The sequence below is a fragment of the Puma concolor genome, chromosome B3 (genome assembly GCF_028749965.1).
Source record: "Puma concolor isolate L17-30 chromosome B3, mPumCon1.1.hap2, whole genome shotgun sequence".
In the NCBI taxonomy this organism is placed as follows: Eukaryota; Metazoa; Chordata; class Mammalia; order Carnivora; family Felidae; genus Puma; species Puma concolor.
In genome coordinates this window covers 94,534,662-94,549,771 of record NC_141672.1, presented here as the reverse complement: position 1 = coordinate 94,549,771, position 15,110 = coordinate 94,534,662, and the positions used below count along the sequence as shown (strand labels likewise).

The 15,110-nt window shown below is 36.7% G+C and overlaps 1 protein-coding gene across 5 annotated transcripts in view; it reads left to right on the top strand.

The window, feature by feature from the left end:
- FAM227B (family with sequence similarity 227 member B) overlaps positions 1-15,110 on the top strand; it is a 206,083-nt gene that overhangs the window by 166,455 nt on the left and 24,518 nt on the right. For 4 of the 5 annotated variants that reach the window (XM_086710650.1, XM_086710652.1, XM_086710651.1 and 1 more), the window contains one exon: positions 4,345-4,510. In XM_086710650.1, coding sequence (XP_086566776.1) covers positions 4,345-4,510 — 166 coding nt within the window. Of the gene's footprint in view, positions 1-1,806; positions 2,011-4,344; positions 4,511-15,110 lie in introns of those variants that run through there. The other variant, XM_086710653.1, reaches the window with a different exon arrangement.

Sequence of the window (15,110 nt, the reverse complement as noted above, 5' to 3'; positions counted from 1 at the left end):
GTGTGGGAGACACAGAATCCGAAGCAGGCTTCAGCCTCCGAGCTGTCAGCACAGAGCCCGACATGGAGATGGAACTCACAAATCATGAGATCATGACCTGAGCTGAAGTCAGACGCCCAACCTACTGAACCACCCAGGCGCCCCCCCAAAATGTTCTGACTTCTTTAATTTGCTTAGTTTAACAGCTTCATATAGACAGTGTTCATTGTTACACTCCTGATACATATTTTAGAAAAATTTAATGATCAAAGTGATTTACCAGAGAGGTTCATCTTAATGTTAAAATGTTTTATTGTTTTTTGGGGCGCCTGGGTGGCTCAGTCGGTTAAGCATCCGACTTCGGCTCAGGTCACGATCTCACGGTCTGTGGGTTCGAGCCCTGCGTCGGGCTCTGGGCTGATGGCTCAGAGCCTGGAGCCTGCTTCTGATTCTGTGTCTCCCTCTCTCTCTGCCCCTCCCCTGTTCATGCTCTGTCTCTCTCTGTCTCAAAAATAAATAAACGTTTAAAAAAAAATTTTTTTTTAAATGTTTTATTGTTTTTTGAAAATATCCTCTGTGTGCCTGGGTGGCTCAGTTGGTTAAGCATCTGACTCTTTTTTTTTTTTTTTTTCAACGTTTATTTATTTTTGGGACAGAGAGAGACAGAGCATGAACAGGGGAGGGGCAGAGAGAGAGGGAGACACAGAATCGGAAACAGGCTCCAGGCTCTGAGCCATCAGCCCAGAGCCCGACGCGGGGCTTGAACTCACGGACCGCGAGATCGTGACCTGGCTGAAGTCGGACGCTTAACCGACTGCGCCACCCAGGCGCCCCAAGCATCTGACTCTTGATTTCAGCTCAGGTCATGATCTTACAGTTTATGGGATTGAGCCCTGTGTTTGTCTCTGTGCTGACAGGGCGGAACCTGCTTGGGATTCTCTCTCTCCCTCTCTCTCTGCACCTCCCCTGCCTCTCTCTCCCTCTCTCTCAAAATAAATAAATAAACTTTAAAAATTTTTTAAAATAAAATATCCTCATCTCTAATGAACGAAAAACCACATAAAATTCATCTTTTCCCACACTTCTGGCACTGCTTTTCCTTGGGTTGATACACAAACATTGATCTCAACTATGATCTCAGTAAGTTCTAGTCAAAATTGCAGGGAAAATGTCACAAGAGTTTTCATCAAACTCCTCTGAAGCCATGGCTCTGGAATAACTGGCCATATGTGTGTAGTGTTACTGATAAGGTGTGGGTACTTAGTTTTTGCACGTTTCTGGTGGTTCCTCCCTAATAGAGACCCTCAGGGACTTGGCCACCTTGTGTTGCTTTAGCCAAGATTTGATGAGGTTACAGGCTTGAAATTCTGAATTTGATCTCTTATTAGACAAATAGGTTTTAAATTGATTTCAGTCTTAATTGCTAAAATTTTGTCTGAATTGTCTAGTCAAGTCTGACCATAAATTTTAAATTATGCCTATATACAAACCGCTTTCTGAAGTCAATACTTAATATATTTCCCTATCTTTAATAATCCAGATAACTAAAATGTTTTCTAACCTTTACAGTGCTGCCAAGGGTGGTTTGTAAGTACTTAGAATAGAAACTGGTGATCTCTAGGAGTCAATTTAGGATCAATGACAATATCACACCATTAGGGTTGGGTGGGGACACGTACAATATTGCTGTATTTATAAATCAGGAAATGTAATAGAGGCTGTATATCTGATCTTCAGTAATCACTATAAATGGCCTTTTACACCTTATTTACAAGTTGAAGAAATATGGACAGGTGGATTTCTAACTGACTGAACAAACTTTTTCAGATGACACTGTTAAAAGATGGAAAGCAAACTGCAGATCCATCTCTGGTAATACACCACATTGCTGCATCATTGGCCCTGTCCTCTGCAGACTATTTTATCAACAACTTGGATAAAAACATGGTTGCCATTTTTATTAGATATTTAGAAGTCATAAACCTTGGAAGAACGATGAATATGTTGGATGACTAAAAGTTTACAACAGTTGAGTAGTAGGCCTAATCTTAGAAGATAGATTTTTATTATGAAAAAAGTATAAAGGTCCAAAATTACAGCTGCATAAGTATAGGATAATAAAGCCTTGGGTTAGAGGCATCTGAAAAGATTTGGAAATTATTTTTTACAGTAATCTCTGTATGTATCAACACACTGTTGACTCCCAAATCTTACTGCATTCTTGAACTTTTTAAACAGACATATAGGATCTACTCTATGTTGATTACACAATTATTGTGTATTATGTTCATTTGGGAGTCCTGCATTATAAAAGGGTGTAGACAAACAAAAGAGTTCTGAATAGAAAATAATCAGGATAATTAAGGGCTATAATTATATAATTAATGGTATATTTGAGCAATGACCAAAATATTTAAAGGCATTTCCATTAGAAAAGAAAAGACTCTGGTGGTTGTAATAACTGTTTTCAAATATGTAGAGAGCTACTGTAGGAAAGCAGGATTAGGCTTTTTCTGTGTGGCTCAAAATAATTGTTTTACCAATACAAACCACAAAGTTCTTACATTTACTGGTAAGTGAAAACTATAGGGAGACAGTTTTCAGTGCAACATAAAGAATTTTCTAAGCACCAGGGTTGTCCAGATGCCGAATGGGTGCCTATGGCTTCCGAATGCCCATATGAGCATCGGCAGAATGCACATTCAAACCTCAAAAGTCAAAGTTTACCTTTCTAGTCATTGACAGCAATTATCCTTTAATAACTTAACAAAACAATGAAGCACCAAAATCCTCCTTCTAGCTCATCTCCTGTGACTCTTTCAAAGTTTATGGGGTTGCTTGGTTCTAAGATTTAGTACTAAGTTGACTCTTGACTATATAGGTCTTGTTTTATGGGACCTTAAAGTTGTCTGATAATTTTCTACCATTATCTTTTGTGGGGCAGATGGAAGTAGTGAGGCTCCTGCTAATTGTTTTGGCTATTTGGAATATCTCTAGGTGTTCTTTGCACCACTTCAAACCTTCTGCTTTAAAGTATCTAAGAAAATGGCTAAGGCTCCACAAAACACTGGATATATACTTAATGCCTAGTTCTGCTATTATTGAGTTGAACTGCCCTTAAAAATCAGTGGTCCTTCTATGGAAGAAGTAGGTATTAACTGTGGTTTTCCTATGTAAAAAAAGGAGAACTGTGGAAAAAAATAACAAATGTCTATGTCTTGAATTTCAGTAAGATCAAGTTTCTGTCTTACAGTATCCAAGGCAGAAGCTGGGGAAAAGGTCATGAAACATCTTTCTTTCTAGATAGGTAGTATTTCCTTTTAATCTAGACAAAGCTTGTCCTGGTTTTGTATGCAATTTAAAGATCAGGCTAGATATAGCCTTTTGTGAATTTCCATGGGAGATTGAGACGAAGTAAATGATTTACATCATAGAAGACATGTCTGATTTTGACACTGAGTTTTCACCATCAGAGAATTGCTTTTGATTATGATAGTCCCACTATTCAAAAAAATTCTGGAGCATCTCTGAAGGAAAGCAATGAAAAAGTGACCATAAGCAAAAGAAACACAAGAGAACTGTATGTATCAGTAAAAGCAAATGAGCATAAAATCTTATTTCCTCACAGGAAGTGGAATCAATAATAAATCTCACATCTAGACATTACAAAAAGGGAGGAAAGACTTAATGTATGAATTGTTGCTATACTGACCTTATATCCCACAAGAAGTCAGTAATAAAATCTTGGAGCAATTATATTTATGACAGAGAATTCATGGACAGTTTTTTTTCCATTAGCACTTCGATTATGTTATCCACATGCCTTCTGGCCTCCTTTGTTCTGATAAAAATTCAGCTTTAAACCTTATTGGGATTCCCTTATATGTTGTTTTTCTCTTGCTGCTTTTGAAATTTCTTTTTGTCTTGGTCTTTCAGCACTTTGAGTATGATGTGTCTAGGTGAGTATTTTTCCTACTTGGAGTTAAGCTTCTTGGATATGTTTTTCACAAAAGTTTGGAGGTTTTGGTCATTTTTGTCTTCATATTTGTTCCTGTCCCTTTTTCTGGAGCTCTGTTCATTTTCCTCTTTCTTTTTTCTTTCTGTTCTTCAGACAAAATAATGTCTATTGACCTATTTATCAAGCTGATAAATAAAAAAGCTAGAAGAGCCTTACTGCACAAACTCATAGACTCATACTGTAATAAATTTCTTTCATTAAGAAGGTGCTTTGCGGAATTTCTTTTTATTTATTTTAATATACCAGATAATAAGTATATTCATAGTTATAATACAGTTATATTTATTTATAGCTCTTTAAAAATACAAAGAAGTAATAATTAACTTGATTTTTTTTCTCCTTTACAGTCCCATTATAGTAGCACTGGTCCAGAGTTTAACCGTGTACTGTTCAATTTTGGAGGTCAGAGTCCACTGATTTTATATTATCTTAAGATGCATGAGTTAGCTGGTATTTCCAAGGCCCCTAAACAAAGCAAGATTAAATTCACTGAAATATTGCAAGAACCATATCCTTTTTTAAGCTTTGCTTTAATGTGATCTGTTGAAAACTTTTTACTTAATATCTCAATCAAGGAAAGAGGTGAATGCATTTTTTAACCAATGTTTTTTACTTAGCATTTAATTATATTCAAAATGTTTGTACCATGTTTGGTTAAAGTATTTTCTCTTTTAGATCTAAGGCTGTGATTTTGCATGTAAGAAAGATTTTAAGAAACAGAAAACCGAGGAACTTTATTTTTTTTTTCAATATATGAAATTTATTGTCAAATTGGTTTCCATACAACACCCAGAGCTCATCCCAAAAGGTGCCCTCCTCAATACCCATCACCCACCCTCCCCTCCCTCCCACCCCCCATCAACCCGAAAACCGAGGAACTTTAAAAACTGGTATATGTAGCTCTTTAGCAAAAGACTATCTTTGCAACTTTACTGTTCAGTGTTCAGTTTCAAGCATTTGTCAGACTGTGGATCATGGGCTTCTAGAGTCTCCAGAGGAAAATTTCAACCATGTTTTAGCTGTGTAATTCTTTATTCCAATGAAATTTATCAGAAAGGTCAGTATTTAAAATATAATATAAATGAACTTGGAGCTCTTTCATTGCAGCCAGGTGGGAAGACCAGAGTTCTGTCCACTTATACTCCTCTGTTCACTCTGCATAACCCATGCTGGCCCAGGGCTCACTGGGGACCCAGATGAACCTCAAAGGGATCTACTACAGTAGTCTCCAAATTGAAGTGGACACGCATGCACAGTTCTGAGTGTATATGTGTTTATGTATATGTGTTTATGTATATGTGTTTATAAAAAATATATATACATAAAGACTCTTATTTATATCTATTTTTATCTTTAATAATAAGCTTAAACTTTGCTAATATTTAGTAAGTAGGTACTTTACTCAGCTGACATTTCAGTCTGAACTCTACTGTTTTGAAGGATAATGATGACATCTTTGCTCTTGTGTTTTCTGAGTATCACAACATGTTGCTGTTTTCTCTGGTGGGAAGTAGATTTGTAGACTATATCATCTAGTTTAATAATCACTAGTGGACCAATAGCTTTAAAAGATTCTTGGAAAGAAACTTTGGATTGATGACAATATTTATAAGGCAAGAATAATTTTTTTTTAAAAAATAAAGAAAATGCCATAATGATTTTTCTCCTACTCCTCAAAGGAGAGCCTTTTCAGCCATACTAAGAAAATAAATTAATGCTGAGCCAATCAATTTTTTCAAGATGACTATTTGAAATGTAGATATACATAATTATTATAACTAATGAATCTAGCCCTAAGTGTATGTTATACTTTTCAATATTAGCAAATGATTCTATAATGCTAGGTTAATTTACAAGGCATTTATAAACAACTATGTAGACATCAAATCTCTATAATTTGAGGGGAAAAAAAGGTTTGACATACCATTAATAAAGGTAAAGTTAAATTTTATTTTCACAATATTTTATCTGGCTTTTATTTACAGACTACATATATTCTATAATATATGTAATATATTAATACAGATTAATATTACCTAATTCATAAATTGAAAATTATACCTGTGTGGGAGTGTGCTCATATAGCTGTTACTCATGGGACATATGATCAAAATGTGCTCTAGCAGACTCTCAGGACTCTTCCTAGGACACTTCCTCTCCCACATTTTAATCAGGACACCCCCCATAGCCTAACTGACCACATGTACATGGAATTAACTTGGGTAGTTCTGGAACAAAAGGAGAGATACAAACTACAGGGCTAAATCAGCCTATTCAGGGATATGTAAATTAAGTAATGATCCAAGGATTATCACCAACTTTGGATTAGTCTGAAAGAATTTTTTTAAATGTTTAGAAGTGAAATTTGAAAGATATATAAAACCCTTCATAATAAATTGCTTTTATCTTTAATCTTAATTGTAATTATAAAAATGTCAGTCTTTGTGTTTACATTTCTGATAGGCATGAATTTGTCTAATGGCTATGCCAGGACAGATTGTACAACCAATTTACTGAGAATGTAGGGGGAGTGTAAGTAAGTGTGGGGGTGAGGAGAGGAGAAAATGGAGATCTAAAGCATGAAATCTTTTATGGAATGAGTATCTCATTCCATAATTATGTGAAAGAAAACACCCTTTGGAAAGAAATGCAGCTTTCTGTGATGCTTTCTGAGCTTGTAAAATGTTAATAACCCCAATAAGAAAAAATGTCTCTAGACCTAATGATGAACAAAATGATGATGATGTCTCATCTTCATCAGCACTTGGCAATTTTTCAAAGCATATAATGAATCCCACTATGTATTAGCACAAAAATGACAAGAGTCTTGTGACAGTGGGCATATCACACCACTTTATGGATAAGGAAATCAAAGCACAAAGAGGCTAAATGGTTTGCCCAGGGGATTCATGCAGTAGAGCTAGCACCAGAGTCTTCTACCGTTTCCTGGGCCATGCTTATTTTCCTCACATGGTGATCTACGCTATAATTCTGAGTGTGATGCTGACGGTTGGCGGCAGTCCAGTAATGTTTTCCCCAAGATAATGATAGCTGCTAATGAAATTTCTGTATGGATTTCCCATAATTATTTGTGATGACTGTATGGTCATTGAATATTTCTCTCTCACTCAAATTTTACTTTGAAGCTATTCAAAATATAGAATATTTTTAATAGTTTTCTCTGAGCTTGCTTATTGGAATCTTGTGGCTTTCCTGAAGTGGAGAGACGATACTTTGCAGTGAGTACATCTATGCATGGTGAGGGAGTAGGAGAAAGTAGAAAAGGCAGAGAAGGAGATAAAAAATAACAAAAAAGATAAATATAATTCATTATATTTGAGGTAGGCAGACTGTAAGATGGGCCCCAGTGATCCCCACCTTCTGGTATTCATACCTCAATTCCCTTCCATTGATTGTGGGCTGAACCTGTGACTTGATTCTAATAGGATATGGTTAACATAATGGTGTATCACTTCTGACATTCAGTTGCAAAAAGACTGACATCAGTCCCCCTAGCCTTTCTTGCTCACTCTCTCAGAGCCCTTGGGGTGGGGGTGGGGGAGAACCAGCTATCATGTTGTGAACTGTTTTGTAGAGAAGGCCACATGGCAGGGAAGTGAGGCTTCCAGACAACAGCCAGTAAGAAATTGACACGTTTAGTTTAACAATCCTTGAAGAAATAAGTCTTGCCAACAACCACGTGAGTGACTGACCTATGAAGTAAATCCTCCTTTGGTCCCTGCTCACACTTTTATTGGAGCTTCTGAGGGACCCTGAGCCAGAAGTATCCACTGACCTGTACCCAGATTCCTGACCCACAGAAGCCACGCAATAACAAACATTTGTGGTTTTAAGCTGCCCAGTTTTGGGGTAATTTATTAAGTATCAGTAGGTAACCCAGCAATGTTTGAGCAAAAGTCTAGATTCAGATGAATCTCTTCAGTAAATCCAAATATTTATCACGTCGTAGTGTAAAGTTCACTTGTTTTTCTCACCCAATAGAGAACAAAGAATTATTTGCCTCTATGTCCCTGACATGGGAAAAAAGTATCTAGCATACGATATATGTTAAATAAATATCTGATAAGTGAGTATAGCATGGTTTTATTTAAATATAAGGCTAGATTTCATTAAATGCACCAACCAAAAGACATAGGGTATCAGAATGGATAAAAAAACAAGACCCATCTATTTGCTGTCTACAAGAGACTCATTTTACACCGGAGGACACCTTTAGATTGAGAGTGAGGGGATGGAGAACTATTTATCATGCTACTGGAAGCCAAAAGAAAGCTGGAGAAGCCATACTTATATCAGACAAACTAGACTTTAAATTAAAGGCTTTAACAAGAGATGAAGAAGGGCATTATATAATAATTACAGGGTCTATCCACCAGGAAGAGCTAACAATTATAAATGTCTTTGCGCCGAATACCGGAGCCCCCAAATATATAAAACAATTACTCATAAACATAAACAACCTTATTGATAAGAATGTGGTAATTGCAGGGGACTTTAACACTCCACTAACAGAAATGGATAGATCATCTAGACACATGGTCAATAAACAAACAAGGGCCCTGAATGATACATTGGATCAGATGGACTTGACAGATATATTTAGAACTCTGCATCCCAAAGCAACAGAATATACTTTCTTCTCGAGTGCACATGGAACATTCTCCAAGATAGATCACATACTGGGTCACAAAACAGCCCTTCATAAGTATACAAGAATTGAGATCATACCATGCATACTTTCAGACCACAATGCTATGAAGCTTGAAATCAACCACAGGAAAAGTCTGGAAAACCTCCAAAAGCATGGAGGTTAAAGAACACCTTACTAAAGAATGAGTGGGTCAACCAGGCAATGAGAGAAGAAATTAAAAAATATATGTAAAGAAACGAAAATGAAAATACAACAATCCAAACGCTTTGGGACGCAGCAAAGGCAGTCCTGAGAGGAAAATACATTGCAATCCAGGCCTATCTCCAGAAACAAGAAAAATGCCAAATACAAAATCTAACAGCACACCTAAAGGAAATAGAAGCAGAACAGCAAAGGCAGCCTAAACCCAGCAGAAGAAGAGAAATCATAAAGATCAGAGCAGAAATAAACAATATAGAATCTAAAAAAAGTGTAGAGCAGATCAACGAAACCAAGCGTTGGATTTTTGAAAAAATAACCAAATTGACAAACCTCTAGCCAGGCTTCTCAAAAAGAAAAGGGAGATGACCCAAATAGATAACATCATGAATGAAAATGGAATTATTACAACCAATCTCTAAGAGATACAAGCAATTATCAGGGAATACTATGAAAAATTATATGCCAACAAACTGGACAACCTGGAAGAAATGGACAAATTCCTAAATACCCACACTCTTCCAAAACTCAATCAGGAGGAAATAGAAAGCTTGAACAGACCCATAACCAGCGAAGAAATTGAATTGGTTATCAAAAATCTCCCAACAAATAAGAGTCCAGGACCAGATGGCTTCCCAGGGGAGTTCTACCAGACGTTTAAAGCAGAGATAATACCTATCCTTCTCAAGCTATTCCAAGAAATAGAAAGGGAAGGAAAACTTCCAGAGTCATTCTATGAAGCCAGTATTACTTTGATTCCTAAACCAGAGACCCAGTAAAAAAAGAGAACTACAGGCCAATATCCCTGATGAATATGGATGCAAAAATTCTCAATAAGATACTAGCAAATCGAATTCAACAGCATATAAAAAGAATGATTCACCATGATCAAGTGGGATTCATTCCTGGGATGCAGGGCTGGTTCAACATTCGCAAATCAATCAACATGATACATCACATTAATAAAAGAAAAGATAAGAACCATATGATCCTATCAATCGATGCAGAAAAGGCCTTTGACAAAATCCAGCACCCTTTCTTAATAAAAGCCCTTGAGAAAGTCGGAATAGAAGAAACATACTTAAAGATCATAAAAGCCATTTATGAAAAGCCCACAGCTAACATCATCCTCAATGGGGAAAAACTGAGAGCTTTTTCCCTGAGATCAGGAACACGACAGGGATGCCCACTCTCACCGCTGTTGTTTAACATAGTGCTGGAAGTTCTAGCATCAGCAATCAGACAACAAAAGGAAAGCAAAGGCATCAAAATTGGCAAAGATGAAGTCAAGCTTTCGCTCTTTGCAGATGACATGATATCATACATGGAAAATCCGATAGACTCCACCAAAAGTCTGCTAGAACTGATACATGAATTCAGCAAAGTGGCAGGATACAAAATCAATGTACAGAAATCAGTTGCATTCTTATACACTAATAATGAAGCAACAGAAAGACAAATAAAGGAACTGATCCCATTCACAATTGCACCAAGAAGCATAAAATACCTAGGGATAAATCTAACCAAAGATGTAAAACATCTGTATGCTGAAAACTATAGCTAGCTTATGAAGGTAATTGAAGAAGATATAAAGAAATGGAAAGACATTCCCTGCTCATGGATTGGAAGAATAAATATTGTCAAAATGTCAATACTACGCAAAGCTATCTACACATTCAATGCAATCCCAATCAAAATCGCACCAGCATTCTTCTCAAAGCTAGAACAAGCAATCCTAAAATTCATATGGAACCACAAAAGGCCCCGAATAGCCAAAGTAATTCTGAAGAAGAAGAACAAAGCAGGAGGCATCACAATCCCAGACTTTAGCCTCTACTACAAAGCTGTCATCATCAAGACAGCATGGTATTGGCACAAAAACAGACACATAGACCAATGGAATAGAATAGAAACCCCAGAACTAGACCCACAAACGTATGGCCAACTCATCTTTGACAAAGCAGGAAAGAACATCCAATGGAAAAACGACAGTCTCTTTAACAAATGGTGCTGGGAGAACTGGACAGCAACATGCAGAAGGTTGAAACTAGACCACTTTCTCACACCATTCACAAAAATAAACTCAAAATGGATAAAGGACCTGAATGTGAGACAGGAAACCATCAAAACCCTAGAGGAGAAAGCAGGAAAAGACCTGTCTGACCTCAGCCGTAGCAATCTCTTACTCGACACATCCCCAAAGGCAAGGGAATTAAAAGCAAAAATGAATTACTGGGACCTTATGAAGATAAAAAGCTTCTGCACAGCAAAGGAAACAACCAACAAAACTAAAACGGAATGGGAAAAGATATTTGCAAATGACATATCGCACAAAGGGCTAGTATCCAAAATCTATAAAGAGCTCACCAAACTCCACACCCGAAAAACAAATAACCCAGTGAAGAAATGGGCAGAAAACATGAATAGACACTTCCCTAAAGAAGACATCCGGATGGCCAACAGGCACATGAAAAGATGTTCAACGTCACTCCTTATCAGGAAAATACAAATCAAAACCACACTCAGATATCACCTCACGCCAGTCAGAGTGGCCAAAATGAACAAATCAGGAGACTATAGATGCTGGCGAGGATGTGGAGAAACGGGAACCCTCTTGCACTGTTGGTGGGAATGCAAATTGGTGCAACTGCTCTGGAAAGCAGTGTGGAGGTTCCTCAGAAAATTAAAAATAGACCTACCCTATGACCCAGAAATAGCACTGCTAGGAATTTACCCAAGGGATACAGGAGTACTGATGCATAGGGGCACCTGTACCCCAATGTTTATAGCAGCACTCTCAACAATAGCCAAATTATGGAAAGAGCCTAAATGTCCATCAACTGATGAATGGATAAAGAAATTGTGGTTTATATACACAATGGAATACTACGTGGCAATGAGAAAGAATGAAATATGGCCTTTTGTAGCAACGTGGATGGAACTGGAGAGTGTGATGCTAAGTGAAATAAGCCATACAGAGAAAGACAGACACCATATGGTTTCATTCTTATGTGGATCCTGAGAAACTTAACAGAAACCCATGGGGGAGGGGAAGGAAAAAAAAGGGGGGGAGGTTAGAGTGGGAGAGAGCCAAAGCATAGGAGACTGTTAAAAACTGAGAACAAACTGAGGGTTGATGGGGGATGGGAGGGAGGGGAGGGTGGGTGATGGGTATTGAGGAGGGCACCTTTTGGGATGAGCACTGGGTGTTGTATGGAAACCAATTTGACAATAAATTTCATATATTGAAAAAAAATAAAGATAAGGCCAGATTTCATTTTATTTAAAAAAATTGATATTATTGAAATGAAGAAAACTGGAGGATAGGGATAGAAATTTGAGAGTTATTGGTACAAAGTTCATCTTTGAAGTCATCATTGTCAAAATGTTTTTCAAATTTTATTGAACAGTTACTATGTACCAAGCGTTCTTTTGAGTACTTTACATTTATTAAATCATTTCATTCTCATGTCAGCTTCTGAGTTAGATACTATTATTGTCTCTATTTTAAGTAAGTAAACTGAGGCTCAGGAAAGGTAACTTGCTAAGTGATTACACTTGGCTTCTATCCTTGGTAGTCTGGTTTCATAGCCAATACACTCTGATACTTAATTGTTTACTCAGAGAGAATGTGTAGCTCCAGAAGAAGATAAAAGTGTAATCTCATCTTTTAAGTATAATCACAACTATGGTTTGGAGCAAGTGTGATAAGAGACAGGAAAGTCAACAGAGGACAAAAAAAAAAAAGGGATGCCATGATAATGTTCCTCGTATTTCAGAATAGTTATTTGAAATTTCTGCAGTTGCTTCTGCATTAAATCATTTGGGAAGTTTTTCTCCAGACTTTTAAGATTGCATGATCATACACATTCTGTTTCAAAATCCTTTTATTTATTTAATGAGAGATTTTAATGATATACTTTCTTAAGCTCAATACAGAGCAATATTATATTTGATCACTATGCAGTTTTTAAATCAGAGTCTCATGGGACAGATACATTTAAAAATAAATTTAAACATTATAGGTAATATTTCTTTTGATTTGGAGTGACTTGCCAAAGTCCTAAGAGGGAAGATTGCTTTATTGTCAATGTTTTAGATTTTGTATCTAAATACTGAGGAGACTGGAAATGTTGGTGGAGAGGAGGAGGCAGAGAACAAATGTAATTGTACTTCACAGGGGTGCTCATGATTCTGACAGGATTTTTAATGTACCTTCATAAGGAAAATAGTAACTTTTTAATGTTAATATAAAATTTATTGGTAGAAAATTTGAACATTTTTATGAAGACCTTTGAGTATTTTTTTAAACTTGATTACTTAGTATTAGAGTTATGAGTAAAACAGGAAAAGGTGTTTACTTCTAGGACCCAGAGCTGAATGTATAATATATCTTTAAACTGTGTAGAATTGTGTGCAAAATGTATTTGGAGCTCCTAATTTTCCCATCTCACATCCAGAAGGGATGTGATTTTGCAAATCACCTCAAGTTTTTAATGTGTTGAAAGTAGACTAACAACAACAAAAAATACCCAAAAGCCTGATGATTTCTTTTACATGTGAAACACAAGTTACTTTTTTAAAAAAAGATAAAGAAAACTCAGGAACAAAATGTTGGTGTAGTTTGTGTGGGTCCTATTAAAAAAGAATGTCTATCAGCTGCATCTATATTTCTAACATGAATTAGAGGATTCACATTTGTTGTAGCTTAGAAAAAAAATCTGAACTCAGTGCAGTGTGATACAGAGTGTTTGGTATTACTACAAAGACATGCTCCCACCATCACACACGCACATACAGACTTACTAACATGTAAAAACTGTCCGGGGGTGGATTATTACACCCTACAATTGAAAATGATGGGTAATAACAAGACCTAAACCAGCATAAAAATAAAAGCTATACAAAGGAACCATCTGTTGTGAATTATCTGTGATATGGGAGAAGCAAGTAGCGAACAGTGGGGAAAAAACGAAAAGGAAGAAATCCTCAGACTCATGAAAGGTCACCAGTTCTGTATAACACTTGGTCTTCACACAGGAAGAGCCCAGTGGGAAACTCTTTGGAGCCATGTGCAACTACTTTTCACTCTTATTTATAAAAATATTTTCAATGATCTTTGTCACATGTGCACACATAGATTTTTTTCCCCCTCACCAATATGTGAATAGCAACCTGTGAGTTGTTTCTAAACAATATATCAAATATATTTTTCATTTCAAGTCAATGACATCTCAAGCTAATTGACATATACTAAGGATCTGGTAATCACATTTTTAAAAGGATAAATTAGCTAAAAGACAAATGTTCAAAAAACCCTCTAATTCAGAACCCTCCCATCTAATTATTTTTCTAGTAAAGACAAGATAAAATACTTTTTTTCCCCTCAGTTCTTCTAGAATTCTCAGAGTGCAGCAGATCTGAAGGCCTACACTACTAGAAAGCCTGTTCCATTGTTTATGAGATTGAACTCCCAAAATTTAACCGTCAGTTTCCTTCAGCTTCAAAAATATGGGTGCATATATGACAGTATTTATCTTTTAATGAGGCCTTTCAGATAATAGAAACCAGATTTTAGCTTCCTGGAATGGGAGGTAGTTTAAAAATACATTTTTGTTGGAAACACCCAGCACCAAGCCCTGTGGCAACACAGACACCCTCCACCAAAACACAACGGAGGCCTGATCTTTTCTCTAGCTGTCTGCAAAGAGGAAAACCAGGGACAAGGTGTCCTAAGGCTGGGGAAAAGAAGAGATTGAAAAGGGAAGATAAGAGAGTAGAGAGGAATCCCAAAACTCTTTGTTGTACTGAAGGAGTCTCTAAAATTTACTCTAATTGGAGCTCAAATTTGAGCTTCTCCTCCATCTGTACCAAGCAGATGGATTGGACTAGATAAATTTCAAGCCTTTTTGAATCCTGAGATTTATGATTCTGTTGGAGGAATTTGACTTTCCATGCTGTCACTGGCTAAACTAGTAAAGAGCTCAATTTTTTTCCTGGAATGACAACATTCTCATTTTATCAACTCACTGTAGAACCAGGTTCTTCAGAGGATACACTGTCTCATTCTCAGGTGTCAGCTTCCCTAAAAGGCCACCAGAATAACCAGTTGGCTAAGTAAAGCCAAGAAAGAATACCAATTTGGCAGAGCTTTAGTAGTGTCTCAAAATGGGTAAATTCGGGAATGATATTTATTAGTGTTTTAGGGCCTGAGTTGGATGATTTTTGAGTCCGGAGAGGTAA